The 20621-nt window shown below is 43.9% G+C and overlaps 1 protein-coding gene and 1 pseudogene across 1 annotated transcript; both read right to left on the minus strand.

The window, feature by feature from the left end:
- Nucleotides 1-1238: 1238 nt before the first annotated feature.
- Nucleotides 1239-4706, minus strand: PRR13 (proline rich 13). Its single transcript, XM_019960457.2, has 4 exons — nucleotides 4556-4706; nucleotides 3939-3977; nucleotides 3220-3584; nucleotides 1239-1908 (listed from the first exon to the last, which is right to left on the minus strand). The coding sequence occupies exons 2-4, from the start codon at nucleotides 3955-3957 to the stop codon at nucleotides 1867-1869; spliced, it is 426 nt and encodes a 141-aa protein (XP_019816016.1). The 5' UTR covers nucleotides 3958-3977; nucleotides 4556-4706; the 3' UTR covers nucleotides 1239-1866.
- Nucleotides 4707-11355: 6649 nt separating this feature from the next.
- LOC139183077 (3-hydroxyisobutyrate dehydrogenase, mitochondrial pseudogene) lies at nucleotides 11356-12119 on the minus strand (annotated as a pseudogene).
- Between the last annotated feature and the right edge of the window lie 8502 nt (nucleotides 12120-20621).

Here is a 20621-nt window from a genome sequence, read left to right on the forward strand (position 1 = left end):
CAAAATTAGGACATTGGAAAACAGGTCTTGGTGCTCAATCGCTCAGTCCTGTCTGACTCTTTGTGACCCCATGGACTGTAGCCCACCAGGCTCCTCTGTCCATGGAATTTTCCAGGCAAGAATACTGGAGTGGGTTGCCATTTCCTTCTCCAGCTTGGTCTTGGATTTCCTAATAAAATTAGAAGCTAGATCTAATATATTTAAGCATGGACTTCATATATCTCACCCCCAGGACAAGTCATAGATGAAACCCAGTCAACTGAAAACACAACTTTCCTGTTCAAGTCCCACACTTAAATCCCTAAACCCTGTGGGTTCCACCTAAGAAACATCGCTCAGGTCCACTCCTTCCTGCTATCAGGCTCTGGTATGGTATCTCCGGCTCAGGAATTCCTGAACGTCCATCCTTCACCTTTTTACAAATCTTTGCCTCTACAAAACTGCTTCTTCTGCTGGAAACCCACTGGGTTACAAGCACAGACACAGGACCCACACTGCCCAAGTTCAAATCCTGACTGAAGTTTTCTTCTTCCTCAAAATGGGAACAGCAGTACCTACCTCATAGAGCTGCCATGAAGATGGACACAAGTTATAAATGCAGAGCGCTTGGTCCTGGGGCATAATGAATGCTGGGTGTTAGCTTTTGTAGTTTATAACAGGGAAACCCCTATGCATCCTGAGGCCCAGCCAGGACCTCACTTATTTCCCAGTGGCACTGTCACTCCTTCTTTGCTCCCCAACTGCTTGATCCCTGTCTTATTCACTTCTACAATATTATAATAACCCATTCATATATTCACATGACTATCTGCTTCATTAGCTCTCAAAGGCCATGAAGGGCAGAGACTGTGTTATTCTAAATCTTTGTACCTTCAGCACCAGAACACAGTATTTCCTCAATAAACACTTTCTAGGGAACTAATCTGGAGAAGGAAATGGCAACCCACTCCAGTGTTCTTGCCTGGAGAATCCCATGGACAGAGAAGCCTGGTAGGCTGCAGTCCATGGGGTCACACAGAGTCGGACACGACTGAAGCGACTTGGCAGCAGGGAACTAATCTAGCCCCACTGGGATGGATACCTGTGATTCCCAAACATGCTGTGGAGCTTTAGACCCTGTTCCTAAGCACATGCCTTTCCCAGCTCCTCTCCACCATCCACTTGATAAATCTATCCTTTTTTTTAGGGCAGAACTAGTAGAAGGTGCTAACCAAGGTAATGGTACAGGTGAACAGAAACCAGGAGAAACAGCTTTATTTGGACTGACAGTTGGAGAGTGGGAGGAGGGCCTGAGACAGCATACTGAGTGAGAGAAGAGAGATTAGTTTTCAAAATGGCAGTCAGGGCTCATCCACCAAATAGACTCGACCTGCCATCAGCCTTGCAGTGAGCACCACCAATAAGAGGCCTGCTGGGAAATGTTTATTTGCCACTGAATCACCCAAGCATGCTACAATTATAAGAAAGGTACAGGTCGTTTTTCCTTTCCATAACTCAATGTCCACAGCATCTCCTCAATCATAAGTATTACAGAAGAAAGTAAAAAAAACAAAAATCACATTTTACAGATCTTAGACTTGTCTTTAGTATTTTAGCTCAAATCTTACCATCTTCAAAAAACAGTTCTATCAAACCCATCAGCTAAAAGTTCTATCCAAGCAGTGAGAAGATGGCTTTTGTTAGCCCGTGGCAATTCTTTTCCGATTTGTCCTAGCTAGTTAATGCTGAACAGCAGAATGAGGCTTAGATTGCAGGGGTGGGGGGAAGGGGTAGCAAGAGTTAATTTCCCCCAGTACAAGAAGGCATCTGAAGCTTGATGGGAGAGCTGAACTGGAGAGACTTGAGGGAAGGGTCCAGGCCCTGTATTCAGTCAGAGTCACTGCTGGAAGAGGAGGAGGAGGAGGAATGCTGCAAGGGGAAAGGGGAAAGGATACATCAGATCCAAATGACTTTTGTTACTTCGTGGGACATTCTTTGGTGCCTTATACCTCCACCCCAGTGCCCTCTGCTTTCTAAGGTCAGGAGTCTTCAACTCGACTGTCCCTTAAACAGCAAAAGCAAGGATTTCCTTCAGCAGTGAGCATACAGGAATGGATGAAACCATCCTCAATCATTGCACAGAATTTAACATACTGCATTTGGAGAAAGTTCCCAATTTTCTTTACCTGAGCCAAGGCCTAGGCAAGGAATAAATTATAGGCACTAGAGTAGAATTATACAAGGAAACAGCTGGTCCCTTATAGTATTTATTAGCTGCATGGACATTCCTAGTGGCTATGAGACTAAGAAAAGTGAGTAGAACCAGTAGCTGTGTGTGCATCTATTTCTACTTTTTCCTAAGTCCCAACTGGGAGAAAGTGAGGAAGGTGGGAGAGGAGGCTGGGAGAGTCCTAGTCAAGGTTCTTTACATGTATACTCCCATCAAAACTGTCATCAAAAACATTTTCGAGTGTCTCCATTCAAGCTCACTTTTCCTCCTCCTCAGTCTTCTACCAAAGATGAAGAACTAGAATTAGCATCCAAAGCCATAAGGCAAATAAATATTGGGCAGAAAAATGTAAATTAAGGCCTCCTCAAGATCAGGGTTGGTTCACTCCTTCCAGAGTTTTCCTGAGAGCTACTTTTACTCTTGCTAATGAACAATCCTCTGGAGTGAAGATATTTAGCCTTGCAGCTGAGCATGAAACTCAGGTTTTATTAGAGGCTGAGAGTCACTGACTGCTCTCGAACTCAGTTTCCCTACTGAACAGTAGGACAATGGGGCCCATGTAACTAACACAACACCCTGAGAACACTGAAGGAGAAAAAGAAACTCCAGGACCTAGGGCCAAATTATTACAAATTAATCATTATATAAGACATTGCTTTGTCAAAGGACTGACTCTATTACTTGATGTTTGACCACCTCAGTGGGTGTCTCCAACTTGCTAAAACAAGCATGGGGTGCGGGTGGGGTGGGGAGTTCTAGGAAGAGAAAGGCAAACTAGAAAGACTTTTGATGCTGACATCCATTCTGTGGCTCAGCCTAGCACCTCCCAGACAGAAGGCCTAATAAGCCTAATAAAATTTTTAGGCTTATCAGATTCTTCCCAGTGGGAATCCTTTACACAGTTACTGTCCCACATCCTCAGACTTCAAACCTCCATTCCTTGCCCTCCCCTGCCTCCTCAGTCCCTTCGAAGGGGCACCCCTTCCCAGCCAGGCTCCAGGGGCACTTACCTTGCCATGCTTATGGTGTTTCTGCTTCTTTTTATGAGCTTTCTTCATTTTCTTGTGCACCTTCTTGTCAATCACTATTCCTGGTCCCACTATACCAGGAACCAATGGATTCACAGGACACATGCCAGGGCCAGGTGGTGGGTATGGAGGCGGGTAGGGACCTGAGGGCTGGCATCCTGGATATCCTGGCTGTGGCACAGGATGACAGGGCCCACCAGGGGGAAAGGCTGGATTCCCCTGGGGTGCTCCTGGGGGAGTGGGAAAGGGGCCTGGAGGAAAGGGAGGGTTGGCAGGTGGTGGATGGGCAGGATTGCAACCTCCAGGATACCCAGCGTTAGGGGGGTGTGGATATGGTCCTGGCTGCCCTGGTGGAAGAAACAAAGAATAAATTACGATTACAACTGCCCAGAGCCTCTGACAACAAACAACAACAAAAAGAATCACTCAGTAGTTAAGGGCAAATGGGAAGGTGAGGAAAGAGAATGAAGGGAAGGGGAGGCAAACTTAACAGAAGAGAGAGAAAAGGGAAGGGCCCTGGCAGGGCAGGGGAGAAATGGAGACAGTGAACTCTAGGGAAAGACGAGAAGATGGGTCAGCGACTAAGGACTTTGCTTTTGCGGGTTAATGGAGAGGAGGAGGAGAAACTGACGCAGAAACCCCCTGTTGTGGCCCATCTGAAAAGGGGTTGGGGCGAGAGAAGCGATCCCCCAAACACCTACCGGCATTGGGATTCCACATGTTCAGATGTTTCCTTCAGCCTGAGGAGAAAGAAATGAAGGCAAACAGCTGATGGCCCACAAGTGGGTGGGGGTTTTAGAGACCAAGCCCCAGGCCCAACTCCAACGACTTCGGCTCCACTCTATGCAGTCCCTTAGAGAACTTCCACGACCTCCACGGAAGAAATGTTTCTTTCCACACATTCTTTCGCCTCCAATACCTAATTCTATCCCTAGTTCCCTAGCCACAGGAACCTAGCTCCCAGAGCCCCTCCACCTTCCACTAGTTCTGGCCGCGGCAGGAGGCTTCTAACTCCTCTCTCCTGTCGGGAGAGAGGCTGAGTCCGCCAATCTCCCTAAACCTAAACTCCCTATAAACTCATCTGCCTTTCCATGACCGAGTCCGGAAGACTTTAACCACCCAGAGGCTGCGCAAAGACCTTAAACACTTTACCGCTCCCGGCGGAGAGAGACGGGGGACAAGACCCCCACCTCAGGCTAAGAGAAGGACCTGACTTGAGGCGAAAGGAGTTGCTTACATAGTAGACACACCCCCTCCCCCCAGCCATTCAAAAGGGCAAATAAAGATCCTGACTCCCAGCTGCGAAGGGACTCCTCACCCAGGAATGGAGAAAGAAGGAGACTGGGGTTTCTAGATGTCCGGTCACCCTTAGACCACTGCCTGGGCGGACTTGTCCTTCTTAGCCTCTACTCACTTCCTGGTAACCCTCCCACCGTAGGCTTCAGCATCCGCCCCTGCTACCGTCTAATTGGTAATATGTGTTCATTCTGCGTTAGGATTGGAGAACGTACTCGTCAATCACTCCATTCCCTCTCTAGGCTAGAAGGCAAAAGCGGCAGTAGGGGCGGAGCCAAGGGCTTCGGGGAGAGGCGGGTGCAAAAGGGCAGCCGGAAATCCCCGTGGGCGGGGCTCAGAGAAACAAGCTAGGAGAGGGCTGGGCAGTTTCAGGGCGAGGTCCCCAAGTGCCTAGAGGAAATTCGACCCTTGACTTCTGAGCTGTTCGTCTAGGGGGTGCCACACCCTTCCAATATGAATTTACGTTCAAGTTATGAACTTTCGAAGATGAGAATGTGCGTGTGTTCACGTGTCCAATTAGGTAAGTTGGTTCACGCGTCTGGCGTACATTGTCACATGCAGCTTGCCCTCTGTCTCCTATTGCTGACGAATCCCTCCGCTCTACCCTCGGCCACCTCTTCTCCCTCCTCCAGTCAGTAATTTTTCTTCCCTGTTCTGTTGATGCCAGCTCCTGTATGTCAGCTGCTGTACTATTGTATGCCAGCTACTACCACTACTGTATGCCAGCTGTACTGTACTACTATAATTTTCAAGGTACTTTAAGATTAAATTTATTTTCCTTATTTTTTGTATGTATTATTTGTGTGAAAAGTATTATAAACCTATTACAGTACAGAGACATCACTCTGCTGACTCAGGTCCCATATGGTCAAAGCTATGGTTTTTCCAATAGTCATGTATGGATGTGAGAGTTGGACCATAAAGAAGGCTGAAGAATTGATGTTTTCCAGTTGTGGTCCTAGAGAAGACTCTTGAGAGTCCCTTGGACTGCAAAGAGATCAAACCAGTCAATCCTACAGGAAATCAACCTTGAATATTCATTGAAAGGACTGATGCTGAAGCTGAAATACTGTGGCCACCTGATGCGAAGAGCCGACTCATTGGAAGACACCCTGATGCTGGGAAGGATGGAAGGCAGGAGGAGAAGGGGACGACAGAGGATAAGATGTTGGATGGCATCACCGACTCAATGGACATGAGTTTGAGCAAACTCCAGGAGATAGTAAAGGACAGGGAAGCCTGGTGTGCTGCAGTCTGTGGGGTCACAAAGAGGGGACGTGACTTAGCAACCGAAGAACAACTATATAGCCTATTGTGTTAGCCTAAATAGCCAAAATTAGTTAGGTAACCAGGCTAACTTCGTTGAACTTACAAACTAATTGGACTTAAGAACACACTCTTGGAATGGAACTCATTCTTCCATAGGGGACTTACTGTACTGTGATGTGTTGTACAGATACACATACATACACAGAGGGCTTAAGGAATGGCAGGGAGATGCTCTCACCCATAGCCTCAATATTTGCCACTGCCCTCTTAGCCCCCATAGAAAGCAAAGAAACATTTTGGGGGAAATATAAATGTCTAATCTCTCCTAGAATTCCCTATCTCAATTTCATATACCTTGGCAACCCACTCCAGTATTCTTGCCTGGAAAAGTCCATGGACTGAGGAACCTGGCGGGCTGCAGTCCATGGGGTTACATGACTGAGCATGCATGCATGAGGGTGGAGGGAGATGGGTTGCTGGCAATAAACTGGGAGAACTTAAAAAAAAATTTTTTTTTAATTTCATATATCTGCCATCTGGCAAATTGCATAAACCAGAAACCAAGAAAGTCATCCTTAATGGCTCTCTCCACATTCCTCCCATCCCCCTCCAACATCAGGAAGGATCTGTTTTGTTTCCCAAATAAATGTGGAATCTCTATACTTCTCTCCATCTTCTCTGCTCCTAGCCTACCATCATCTCTTAACTGGACTGCTGCAATGGCCTCAATTTTTTTTTTTTTTTAGTAACCCACTTAACAAGCTTGATTTAATAAACATGTAGAACCATTCACCCAAAGTAAAAACTACTTATCCCTTTTAAGCGTACATAAAACATTTATAAAAATCGGTCTCAAGGAATGTAATTGAAACTTGAGAATTGTGTAATACATACTGTATTCTTTGACCACAGTGTAAAATATAAATACAAATGAAACTGAGCAGGGCCCTGTGGGGCCTTCACGTGTACCCGTGAAGGCCCCACAAGCCTTTTCCTGGTCCCCTTTTCTTGTTTGTAGGAAAATGGATTCATCTTCTTAGCATGCGTGCTAAATCACTTCTGTCAAGATCGTATGGACTGTAGCCCTCCAGGCTCCTCTGTTCATGGGTTCTCCAGGCAAGAATATTGGAGTGGGTTGCTGTGCCCTCCTCCAGGGAATCTTCCCAATCCAGGGATTGAACCTGCATCTCTTATGCCTCCTGCACTGGCAGGTGGGTTCTTTACCACTAGTGCCACCTGGGAAGCCCTCAGCTTCCTAGACTGTCCCTGAATTCCAAAGGGCAGATTCAAATAGTTACTAATCAGGGAAGAGAGAGAATGCAGAAGCAAAGGAGGAACTGTTAAAAAACAATAGTGCAGCCATAGACCAGAGCCCTGGTTTCTCCTCAAGGGAAATACATAACAATTTATTTTTTAGTTTTTCTGTGGGAAAAAGCCCCCCAACCAGGTAAAGAATGGTAACTTCCTTCTGAGCACAACATTCATGTAATACCATCCTGTTACCTCACCACCAACCAATCAGAAGAAAGTCATGTGCCCTGGAGGCCTAGCCCCCAATTTTGCTTATAAAAACTCCTCTCCAAAAACTATCACAAAAGTTTGGGTTTTTTGAACACTAACCACCAATTCTCCTTGCTCAGTTCAGCAACATACCTTTCTCTGTTCCAAACTCCAATGTTCTGGTTTGTTTGGCCTTCACTGTGTGTTGGACACATGAGCTTGTGTGCATTCAACAAAACAAACATATATTTGGAAGTTAAAAAGGCAAAAGTCTTCCAAATAACTCTGAGTCAAAGAATAAAATAGTATGGAAATGAAATACTTTAAACCAAACCATAATGAAAATATTACACCCCCAATTTGCAAGGTACAAAAATATGAAGATATATCTTATGCTGAGTTTATCATCTTGAACAAAAATTGATAGATTTTAATTTTTTAATTAAAAGTTTTTGCTATATATTTTATTGAAATACACTTGACATACAATACTATGTTTTGCATAACCATAGTACATTTTGATGTGTTTTATATCAGGCTTGTACTAAGTATTTAAGATGAATTGGAACTTTTTTTTAAAGCCAAAGAATGCTCAAACTACCGTGCAATTGCACTCATCTCACACGCTAGTAAAATAATGCTCAAAATTCTCCAAGCCGGGCTTCAGCAATATGTGAACCATGAACTTGCTGATGTTCAAGCTGGTTTTAGAAAAGGCAGAGGAACCAGAGATCAAATTGCCAACATCCGCTGGATCATGGAAGAAGCAAGAGAGTTCCAGAAAAACATCTATTTCTGCTTTATTGACTATGCCAAAGCCTTTGACTGTGTGGATCACAATAAACTGTGGAAAATTCTGAAAGAGATGGGAATACCAGACCACCTGACCTGCCTCAGGAAGGTCAGGAAGCAACAGTTAGAACTGGACATGGAACAACAGACTGGTTCCAAACAGGAAAAGGAGTACATCAAGGCTGTATATTGTCACCCTGTTTATTTAACTTATATGCAGAGTACATCATGAGAAACAGTGGACTGAAAGAAACACAAGCTGGAATCAAGATTGCTGGGAGAAATATCAATAACCTCAGATATACAGATGACACCACTCTTAAGGCAGAAAGTAAAGAGGAACTCAAAAGCCTCTTGATGAAAGTGAAAGTGGAGAGTGAAAAAGTTGGCTTAAAGCTCAACATTCAGAAAACGAAGATCACGGCATCTGGTCCCATCACTTCATGGGAAATAGATGGGGAAACAGTAGAAACAGTGTCAGACTTTATTTTTTGGGGCTCCAAAATCACTGCAGATGGTGACTGCAGCCATGAAATTAAAAGACGCTTACTCCTTGGAAGGAAAGTTATGACCAACCTCGATAGCACATTGAAAAGCAGAGACTTTACTTTGCCAACAAAGGTCCATCTAGTCAAGGCTATGGTTTTTCCTGTGGTCATGTATGGACGTGAGAGTTGGACTGTGAAGAAGGCTGAGCACCGAAGAATTGATGCTTCTGAACTGTGGTGTTGGAGAAGACTCTTGAGAGCCCCTTGGACTGCAAGGAGATCCAACCAGTCCATTCTGAAGGAGATCAGCCCTGGGATTTCTTTGGAAGGAATGATGCTAAAGCTGAAACTCCAGTACTTTGGCCACCTCATGCGAAGAGTTGACTCATTGGAAAAGACTCTGATGCTGGGAGGGATTGGGGGCAGGAGGAGAAGGGGACGACAGAGGATGAGATGGCTGGATGGCATCACTGACTCGATGGACATGAGTCTGAGTGAACTCCGGGAGTTGGTGATGGACAGGGAGGCCTGGCGTGCTGCGCTTCATGGGGTCGCAAAGAGTCGGACACGATTGAGCGACTGAACTGAACTGATATCTGATTTTTTTCTTTCTTGAAAGATCATTGAGTTTGAAAGAAATTATGAGTATGTCTGTATGGGCATGATTCCTCTTAGAATTTATCATTTATTTATTGTCTTTTGGTTGCACTGGGTCTTTGTTGCTGTGCACAGGTTTTCTCTAGTGTGGCAGGCGGGGGCTAGTCTTCACTGGTGCGCAGGCTTCTTATTGCAGCGGCTCCTGTAGTGGAGCACAGGCTATGGACACACAGGCTTCAGTGGTTGCAACCTGCGGGCTCAGTAGCTGCGGTGTGTGGGCCTAGTTGCCTTGCAGCATGTGGGGTCTTAGTTCACCCACCAGCAGTTGAACTTGGTTCCTTTTCATTGCAAGATGGATTCTTAACCACTGGACCACTGGGGAAATTTGAAAACTATCTCTTATTTAAAGTAGCTTTATTGAAATATAGTTCATATACCATACAATTCACCCATGTACAGTGTACAGTTCAATAGTTTTTAGCGTTTCGTGAGCTTGTGTAACCATCGCCATTATCTAATTTTAGAAGATTTTTTTGTCCCCCTTAAAATAATTTCATACCCATTAATAGTGAATCCTCATTTGTCTCCTTAGCTCTCCCTCATTTTACTCAAGCCCTAAGCAACCACTAATTAATGTTTGCTATAAATTGTTTTATTCTAAACATTTCCGACACGACTGAGCAACTGAACCGAACTGAACTGAACTGAAACATTTCATACAAATGGAACATTGTATATGTGACCTATCGTGATTGGCTTCAGTTAGCATATTTTCAAGGTTCACCCATGATGTAGTATGAATCTTCATTCCTTTTTATGAAGGAAGTACTGACTAGTATGCCACTGTTTGGCTATACCACATTTAGTTATCCATTCATTAGTTGAAGAACATTTGAATTGTTTTTACATTTTTGCCTATTATGTACTTTGGTGCTGTGGACATTCATGGACAAGTTTGTGTGACCATATGTTTTCTTTTTATTATCAGCACAGAAATTTATTTGAATTCAAGATTATATGGTTATATTTAGAATAATGTAATAATTATTGAAAGCACATATCATTCTTGGCTTTGAAACAGTTATAAAGGTATACTTTTGAAGTCAAAAATATGTAGTAAGAATGTACAAGGAAGCAAATATATAAAAAACAAGCTTACTAAGTATTGGGAGTTGTAAAGAGGGACACACCAAGATAAATGTAACAGAGTCCAAATTATACAACATACGGCAAGGCATTCTCTTGCTTTATCAACTCCTAGAAAATAAATCAGTAACCTCAGTAATGCATCATCGTTGACTCAATGGATATGAATTTGAGCAAACTCTGGGAGATGGTGAAGGACAGGGAAGCCCAGCGTGCTGCAGTCCATGGGGTCACAAAGAGTCAAACACAACTGAGCGATGGAACAACAACAGTAATGCAAGAATACTACAAAAGGGACAAACTTTCTGAGGGACATCGGTGGTAATTCACTATTCTTTCCTTTTTTCTATCTCCTTCCCTCAGAGCAGTTTCTTTTCTTCCCTCTAAAATGGGTTTTATTGTATTGAAAAAAATAGGTTTTATTTGTCAATTGTAGTAATTGAAATATGCAACAATTTACTTAAAGATGCTCAGGGATCTTTTATCTTTTTGGTCGTCCTGGGTCTTCGTTCCTGCGCTCGGGCTCCTCTAGTTGCGGTGAGCCGGGGCTCCTCTTTGTTGTGGTGCCCGGGCTGCTCATTGTGGTGGCTTCTCTTCTTGTGGAGCACAGGCTCTGGGTGCACCGGCTTCAGCAGCTGCAGCACATAGGCTTGGTACTTGTGGCCATGGGCTTGGTGGCTCCACAGCATGTGGGATCTTCCCCGACCAGAGATCAAACCCGTGTCCCCTGCATTGGCAGGGGGATCCTTATACCACCAGAGAAGTTCTCAAATTTTTGAAAAAGCCAGTCAGCTAGTTAGCAAGGGATCATTAGTGGCTTACAGGGAAAACAATTTCAGGTATTACATATTTGCTAAATAGATTTAAAAAAGAATAAGCAGCTAAAAATGGGTGAAAAAAATCCCAGGGTTTACTGTGACCTAAACAATTGAAAACAAACAGACCTATTTACTTGCAGAGTGAGCAAGATAAACAGGTTCCGAAATAGAGTTTGGTTTCCAACAGTGTCCACTGCCAAAGGTGGACAGACTCAGAATGTCTCCTCTTCTCATAGAAACTGGAACACGGACAAGCAGCCTTTCTTTGAACAGCCCTTTGCACACATCATCCACACAGATCTGATGGATTTGACTGCCCAGAAAGATTGGTGTGTTTGTGCTAACATTAGAGTCTTGTGCTAATCCTAGATCGTTAACCATGAGTGTTGTTCTGAATCCACCCTGATAGTTATTAGGGAAGGGAACTCCATCAATCACCCCAGATATGGGATTATAAGCAGCACTTTACCAATGCTGTCCTGAGCTCACATTTAGGATTTTGGCCAAGAGTTTTGGGTCAGGTCCTAACCTGATTCCCAGATTCATAGCATCAGCAGTTTCAATCATACCAATAGCTAACAGTATGTTGTAGCAGATCCTCAGAGCCTGCCCAGGCCCACAGGCTTCACAATACAGCGCATTGGAGTTCTTGCTCCCCAGCAACTCTTGGGCAGCAGCAAATTGGTCTGTGACTCCTCCGGTGGCACTATTGATAGAGAACCCACCTACCAACACTGGAGACATAAGAGACACAGGATTGATCCCTGGGTCAGGAAGATTCCCTGGAGTAAGAAATGGCACCCCGCTCCAGTATTCTTGCCTAGAGAATCCCCATGGACAGAGGAATCTGGTGGACTACAGTCCATAGGGTCACAAAGAATAGGACACAACTGAAGCAACTTGGCACAGCACACCTCCCAACATAAACGTGAGGTCCCCAGACTGAGCAGCCTCCACACCACCAGAAACAGGGGCAACCCTGAAAATTGCTCCCATTTTCTCAACTTCTTTGGCCAATCTTGCCAAACTATCGGAGAAGGCAGTGGCACCCCACTCCAGTACTCTTGCCTGGAAAATCCCATGGGCAGAGGAGCCTGGTAGGCTGCGGTCCATGGGGTCACTAAGAATCGGACATGACTGAGCGACTTCACTTTCACTTTTCACTTTCATGCATTGGAAAAGGAAATGGCAACCCACTCCAGTACTCTTGCCCGGAGAATCCCAGGGACGGGGAAGCCTGGTGGGCTGCCGTCTATGGGGTCGCACAGAGTCGGACACGACTGAAGCGACTTAGCAGCAGCAGCAGCAGTACTAGAGTCTATTAATAGTGAGCCTTACTTTGCTTTTTTTGGAATCCCATTTGCTCCAGAATAAGCTTCTATTCCATTGATACTGGTGGGCAACATTGTAATAATTCTATCCTTGCCGGCTATATCTGCTGGAGAAGACACTACCTGTTCACTTGCATCTAGAAATTCTCTGTATGCGTCAGGAAACACATCATAAATAACAAGCGGATAGCCATGTCCATGGGATATATATATATATATATATTTTTTTTTTTTTTTTGCCATGGGATGCCCCATTTGCCTAGTCCAATGAATCCAGCTGGAGCCATTGATGTAGAACACACCACTGCAAGGCTGGCCCCTGCCAGCGACTCCAGTAAGGAGGCTAGAGGCACTCCACAGGGCTATAAGGAGGCTGCCTTGCTGCCCTAGCTCACCCACTGACTGCAAGGGTGCATGGGACATGAGCACTGACATATGTTTTCAATTCTATTAGGTATTTACTTATGAGAGGAATTGCTGGGTCATGAGGAGTACGTCAAGGCTGTATATTGTCACCCTGTTTATTTAACTTATATGCAGAGTACATCATGAGAAATGCTGGGCTGGAAGAAGCACAAGCTGGAATCAAGATTGCCAGGAGAAATATCAATAACCTCAGATATGCAGATGACACCACCCTTATGGCAGAAAATGAAGAGGAGCTCAAAAGCCTCTTGATGAAAGTGAAAGAAGAGAGTGAAAAAGTTGGCTTAAAGCTCAACATTCAGAAAACGAAGATCATGGCATCTGATCCCATCATTTCATGGGAAATACATGGGGAAACAGTGGAAACAGTGTCAGACTTCATTTTTGGGGGCTCCAAAATCACTGTAGATGGTGACTGCAGCCATGAAATTAAGAGGCTTACTCCTTGGAAGGAAAGTTATGACCAACCTAGATAGCATATTGAACAGCAGAGACATTACTTTGCCAATAAAGGTCCATCTAGTCAAGGCTATGGTTTTTCCAGTAATCATATATGGATGTGAGAGTTGGACTGTGAAGAAAGCTGAGCGCCGAAGAATTGATGCTTTTGAACTGTGGTGTTGGAGAAGACTCTTGAGAGTCCCTTGGACTGTAAGGAGATCCAGCCAGTCCATCCTAAAGGAGATCAGTCCTGGGTGTTCTTTGGAAAGAATGATGCTAAAGCTGAAACTCCAGTACTTTGGCCCCCTCATGCGAAGAGTTGATTCATTGGAAAAGACTCTGATGCTGGGAGGGATTGGGGGCAGGAGGAGAAGGGGACGGCAGAGGATGAGATGGCTGGATGGCATCACTGACTCGATGGACTTGAGTCTGAGTGAACTCCGGGAGTTGGTGATGGACAGGGAGGCCTGGCGTGCTGCGATTCATGGGGTCATAAAGAGTTGGACACGACTGAGCGACTGAACTGAACTGAACTGATGGTAACTCTTTGTTTAACATTTTTGAGGAACTGCCAAATTATTTACCAAAATAGCCACACCATTTTATATCCCCACCAAACATGTATAAGGGTTCCAATTTCCCCCCATCTGCGCCAACACTTGTTACTGTCTGTCTTTATTGGTATAGACATTCTAGTGCGAATGAAGTGGTGTCTCATTGACTGTCCTGTCAGCATCCACTCTGGCCCTCTTTCAATTCATTCTCCACATTTCAACCTTGGAAATTGTCTTCTAAAGCCAACTCTGACATCACCCTGCTGCTTAAAATTCTTCAGCGGCATTGCATTATCCTTTAGACAAAGGTTGAAACTATTTTTACATGAATGTATTCATTTTTGTTGAATAGGTAATATGTTAGAAAACCAAAAAGGACCAAGTGGTATAAAGGGAAAAGTCTCCCTTTCACTCCGGTTCTCCATTTACCCAACCTTCCCAACTCACATAACACACATAACCACATAATTGGTTTCTTGTATACATTTCCACATTCTCTTCATTATAATCAAGCAAATGCCGACATAAATTTATATCCTCTCTTTTAAATATATACAAACAGCAAACTATGCAGAGTTTAGTTTGCAGCTTTTCTCCCCCACTAAATATATCTTGGAGATGTTTCTATATCAGTAGAGAGTATGTCCTCACTCTTTTTCACAACTACATTTTATTCTTTTATATGATGTACCATAATCAGTTTAACCAATCAAAAGAGATTTGTGTTATTTTCAATCTTCTGCTACTAAAAACAATGCTGGAATAAATAACCCTGATATGTCATTTTACATATTTTGGCTTTTTATAGATATTGATGAATTATCCACCATAGAGGTTATATTTATTTACTTCTCACCAGGCTTCCCTGGAGGCCTAGATGGTGAAGAATCCGCCTGTGATGCAGGAAACCTGGGTTCCAGCCCTAGATTGGGAAGATCACCTGGAGAAGGGAATGGCTACTCACTCCAGTATTCTTGCCTGGAGAATTCCATGGACAGAGGAGCATGGCGGGCTACAGTCCATGGGGTCACAAAGAGTTGGACGTGGCTGAGCAACTAACACTTTCATTTTTCACTTTCACCTCACCAGCTGTATAAGTGTCTGTTTCTTCCAACTTGTCAAACCAAAAAAACTCAACATCGTATTACTGCAGTGTCTGCAGTGGTCTGACCGTACTGCCTCTCTGCTCTCCTCTCATACTTCTCACCCCTCGTTCTCTGCTCTTCAGCCCCCAGGCCTCTTTCTTCCCTGCAGAAAATCTTGATTCCTTTTGCAGGAGGGCTTTTGCACTTGCTGCCCCTGCAGCCTGGAATGCTCTCCCCATTTCTCTCCACTTTGCCTACTTAACTCCTGCTCATTCATCAGCCCTCAGCTCCAGGATCACTTCTTCAGGGAAGCCTCCTTGATACTCTAGTCAGGTAAACTCCTTTGTTGTAGCCGCTAGTAGATCCTTGCCTTCCCTTTAGCATATCTATCTCAGCTTATAATCATGCATGAATGAGTAATTACTTTATGTTAGCTTCCTGCATTCGACTGTAAGCTTCTTGAAAGGAAGGACACTTCACAGGTAACAGTTCACACAGTGCCTGGTACATAGGAGGGTATCAATGAATAAACTGTTAAATAACTATATGAATGAATGAATGAACAAATGGAGGAATAGAGCATGATGGTTCTGGAGTTAGTCAGACAGACCTGGATTCAAATCGTGACTTTGACACTTAGGTGTGACCTTGAATAAGTTAACCCCTTGGATCATCAATTTCCTCATTTGTAAAACAGTGGCAATGGTACCTACCTCATAGGGTTGTGATTAGATAATTGTGTATCTGTCACATAATAAGCACTTATATGCTACCATGTAGTAGTATCATGATTCTCATTTATATTAAGAACTATTACTGTTAGATTCAGGTGATTCCCAGGATTCTTCGGCTTCCCTTGTGGCTCAGCTGGTAAAGAATCCACCTCCAATGCAGGAGACTTGGGTTCGATCCCTGGCTTGGGAAGATCCCCTGGAGAAGGGAAAGGCTACCCACTCCTGTATTCTGGCCTGGAGAATGCCATGAACTGTATCTAGTCTGTGGGGTCGCAAAGAGTTGGATGCAACTAAACGACTTTCACACAGGATGATTTTTAATCTCCCTGCAGGACCTTTATAGATTGCCAGTATCCTCCATACCTCTCTTCACTTACCTGCTAGTTGGGAAATTCTTCCTCAGATTGAAACTCAGATTTCTTTTTTTTTTTTTTTTGACTGCACTGTGCAGCTTGCAGGATTTTAATTATTTTATTTGTTTTTGGTTGTGGCGGGTCTTTCTTACTGCGTGGGCTTTTCTTTAGTTGTGGGGCTTGCATGGGGGCTACTGTCTCGTTGCAGTGTGCAGGCTTCTCATTTCAGAGGCGTCTCTTATTGCAGAGCACAGGCTCTAGGGGTCCCAGGCTTCAGTAACTGCAGCACGTGGGCTCAGTAGTTGAGGTTCCCAGGCTCTAGAGCACAGGCTCAGTAGTTGTGGTTCCTGGGCTTAGTTGCATGGGTTCTTCCTGGACCAGAGATCGAACTCGTGTCTCCTGCATTAGCAGGCAGATTCTTTACCACTGAGCCACGAGGGAAGCCTAGCTTGCAGGATTTTAGTTCTCTGATCAGGGATCAAACCCATGCCCCCTGCAGTAGAAGTACAGAGTCCTAACTACAAGACCACCAGGAAATTCCCTAAACTCAGATTATTTAAAAAGCATGTAAATAATGCTTTTAAAGCTCATATTGCTCATTCATTAAGTCTTAAATGATTTACCATGCTTCTGTCATTCATTCATTCAACAAATACTTCTCAAGCTAGCCAGGTACTGGGGACAGAGTGAAAACACAGAAGAAAAAATCCTTGCCTTCATAGAGGTAATATCTTGGTAGTAGAGGCAGAATATAAATAAATATGTAATAACATTATTATATAAATTATGAAATTGCTATTATTATTATTATGGCTACTGTATAATAAAAGAACAAAATAGAGAGAGCTGGTTAAAGTGAAGCAGGGAACCCAGTTAGGAGGTTGCTGCTGTGGTCCAAGGGAGAATGGTGGTGGCCTGGATGGAAGTGGTAGAGATGATCAGCAGGGTCAGACTCTGGGTGGTGGTGGTGGTGGTGTAGTTGCTAAGTCGTGCCCAACTCTTTCGACCCCATGGACTGTAGCCCGCCAGGTTTCTCTGTCCATGGGATTCTCTAGGCAAGAATACTGGAGTGGGTTGCCATTTCCTTCTCCAGGGGATCTTCCTGACACAGGAATCAAACCTGGATCTCCTGCATTGCAGGCAGATTCTTTACTAATTGAGCTACAAGGGAAGCCCCCAGACTCTGGGTATTTTTTTTTTAATTGAAGTATAGTTGATTTATGGGTTCTTTTTTTTTTTTTAAGGTAGAACTTAGCAGGCTTGGACTGGATGTAGAGGTGAAAGGAATAGAGAAATCAAGAATAAACCCAAGAATATTGAGTGGGAAATAATGGTGTCATTTTCTGAGATGAAGATGGGGGAGGAGCAGACGTAAGTATTTTTGGACAAGGTTAAGTTTAGGAAACCTATCAGATATCCAAGTGGAAATGTTGAGAAGGCAATTCGGTGCTCAGGAAGAGGTCTTGTCTGAAGAGAAAACAATCCAGAGTTATTGGGGTATCTAAAGGAGCTAGTAAGATCGGTGAGGGGGCACGGGTAGCCAGAGTAGGAAAAAAGGCCCAGAACTTGAACTCCCGCCTGCCAGTATTTAGAAATTGGATACAGAAAGGATAGATTCTCCCCTTTCCCAGTGAGTAAGTGGGAAATCTGAGGAAAAGTGTGAAGAAAGGATTCAAGGAAGAAGCTATCAAATGTTTAAATGCTGTTGATAAATTGTGTAGGAGGCAGACTGAGAACTGGCCATGGGATTTTGAAGAACAGTGAATTTTTTTAAGAGTGGTTTTAATTACATTCTAGGGATGAAATTTTGCTTGCCACAATTTGAGGAGAGAATGATATGTGAGAAGGTGGAGGCAGCAAATAAAAGTGATTCTTCCAAGCAGTGTTAGTAAGCAAGGAAGCAGAGAAATGGAGCAGTAATCATAAGAGGGTGGGGGTGGGGGGCGGGGGAGAAGAGGACGGGAAGTCTGGGAAGGACTTTTTAAGATGGGAGAATTTAAAGCATGTTTTTAAACTGATGGGAATCATCCAGTAGAGAGAAAAATGGAAGGGATAACCAAAGGAGCAAAGTTCCTAAGTGACCAGGAAAAAAGGGGTTCAAGTTTACAGGAGAAAACATTGACCCTAGATAGGACAGTTCACTTAATACAATGTAGTGGTTGAAAGAATGACCCTTGTGTGTGTGTGTGTGTGTGGTGTAAGGATGTGTTCTGATTTTATTGATTTACATGCAGATGTCCAACTTTTCCAACACCACTTGCTGAAGAGACTTTTTCCCATTGTAGTGTATTTCCTTTTTTTACTCTGATTAAATTTATTTATTATGGGGTGTGCTGGGTCCTCGTTGCTGCGCGTGGGCTTTCTCAAGTTGTGGCAAGCAGCAGCTATTCTCTGCTTGGGGTTCTCAGGCTTCTCATTGCGGTGGCTTCTCTTGTTGGGGAGCACAGGATGTAGGCTGCATGGTCTCCAGTAGTTGTGGCACACAGGCCTAGGTGCTCTGCAACATGTGGGGTCTTCCCAGATCAGGGATCGAAACCGTGTTCCCTGCGTTGGCAGGCGGACGCTTAACCACTGGACCACCAGAGAAATACCAAGCATGAGCTCTTGTTACCTGAAAACTGGGTTCACCTCTTGGTAGGTGTCAAGCCAAAAGACACAACCAAGCCATAGAAGAAGGAAGGATTTATTGCCTGCAGCAAGTAAGAACACTGGGAATCTGTCCCAAAGTAGTGTTTCCCTGAACAGCAAGACTGGGGAAGTTTTAAGCTAATACTACATGCATATTCATGAAGGGGTGTGAACAGAGTTGAATTCAGCATAGAAGTGGGGCAGAGGTTGACAGAGTCCAAGCTTTAGTTGGTTGAAGTCATAAGGGTCAGAAAAGGTCAACGTCATTAGTCCATTCTCCACCTTGGTGGGAGCCGGCAGAACTCAAGGCTGTGTATCAGATTGTTATGTATACCCCTTGACGAGGAACTGGGACTCTGTTTTATCCCTGGATTATTGTTTCTTTTAAAAAAAAAAAAAATTTATTTATTTGGGTGCACCAGTTCTTAATCGTGGCATGTGGGATCTAGTTCCCAACCAGGGATTGAATCCAGGCCCCCTGCATGAGGAATGCAGAGTCTTAGCCATTGGACTACCAGGGTACTTACCCTGAACTATTGTTTCTTGACTGCTTTTCTTTCATTCCTACACTCCCTCACTTCCCTTAAGATAATTGAATACTGAGACCTGTTCAAGGACAAGCACTGTGGCCGAGGTTAGATCACAAAATGGCTTAGGCCAAAAGGACTTCTCTTGTGTCAGAAAAGTCATGCTTGGTTCTCTTTCTCCACGGATACCCCTACCCTATCTGCTTATACTCTGAATCCAGAATACTTTCTTTGTAACCTTGGACAACGTAATTCAAAAGAAATTTCCCTGTTTCAGTTCCCATCTCTAAAGTGAGGGATAATAATACTTAATTCATAGTGAGGATTAAATGACTTAATATATGCAGGACTCCGAACACTGCTGAACATATAGTAACCCCTAGACTACATGTGTTAGCTGTTACTATTGTTACAGGAGGGAAATCAGAGTCCACACATCTAGATGTAAATGCATTGGTAGATTTAGTGAGGGGGAAAATGTGACTCTACTGCTTGCTCCTGATCTTTTTTTTCTTCAGGGAAATAAGCAAGATTATCAGTTGAGAGTGAGGTGGAGGAAGAAGGTCAGGAATAGTCATCTCATAAAGTATGCAAATAAATTAACTAGGGGGCTGTATTAGGATTGTCGGTCAGTATGGAGGGCTGACTTGAAGTCTATGGGCCACATGTAAAGTGAGACCCGTCAGCACAGGTGGTAGCTGCTTCCAGTTAAACGCCAATGCTTGGGTACAGCTGTGAAAAAGGAAGAGAACTGGATTTAACTTGGGATGAGGTTTGCCTGCAAAAATATAAGAGAAATGGAAAGAGGGGCAAGACTGTTGAGAGTGTAGCGATTATAATGAAAGACCATGGAAGATAAACTGAACAAAGAAGAGAAAACTTAAGGGGTGAGATGAATAGTGAAAAAGTGACAGGGTGAATGGATTGGATGTGCCAATAGAGGCTTTCTAGAGTAACTGAGCTGAAAAGGCAGGAGTTGGTACCCAAAGAATGGAATGCTTGAAGCAGATTTGGTAGCTAAGGGTGGTAAAGGAAAATCTTGTTGGAAGGAAAAAGGTCAAGATGAAAGGATTAAAATAGTGACTTAAGTCACTAAGAATGATGATAAAAGTAATGATGAAAAGAAAAAGACTTTGACCAGATACTAAAATATTCAACAAATACACAAGTGACCAGGAGGTCTGCAGATAACCACAACGCAGATCATGTGGTCTGATGGCATGCATTTCAGAGAAGTTTGGATTTTTAAGGAGAAAGAGCAATGGTCTAGAGGCAGCAACAGAGAGCAAGGAAAATATCCACCTTCCTCCAGTGTCTGTGAAAGAAAAAACAGTTAACACTCCAGGAAAAGCAAGGTTCATTTTAACGGATGGGAGAAAGAAAAGAGGACATTCAGAGA

Source organism: Bos indicus, chromosome 5 (genome assembly GCF_029378745.1).
Source record: "Bos indicus isolate NIAB-ARS_2022 breed Sahiwal x Tharparkar chromosome 5, NIAB-ARS_B.indTharparkar_mat_pri_1.0, whole genome shotgun sequence".
Classification (NCBI taxonomy): Eukaryota; Metazoa; Chordata; class Mammalia; order Artiodactyla; family Bovidae; genus Bos; species Bos indicus.

Bases quoted from the DNA above. Each gene is read 5' to 3' on its own strand.
- PRR13 (XM_019960457.2), bottom strand. The intron at 1,909-3,219 runs GTAAGTGCCCCT...TTCCCCTTGCAG, and splicing joins AACACCATAAGCATGGCAAG to CATTCCTCCTCCTCCTCCTC.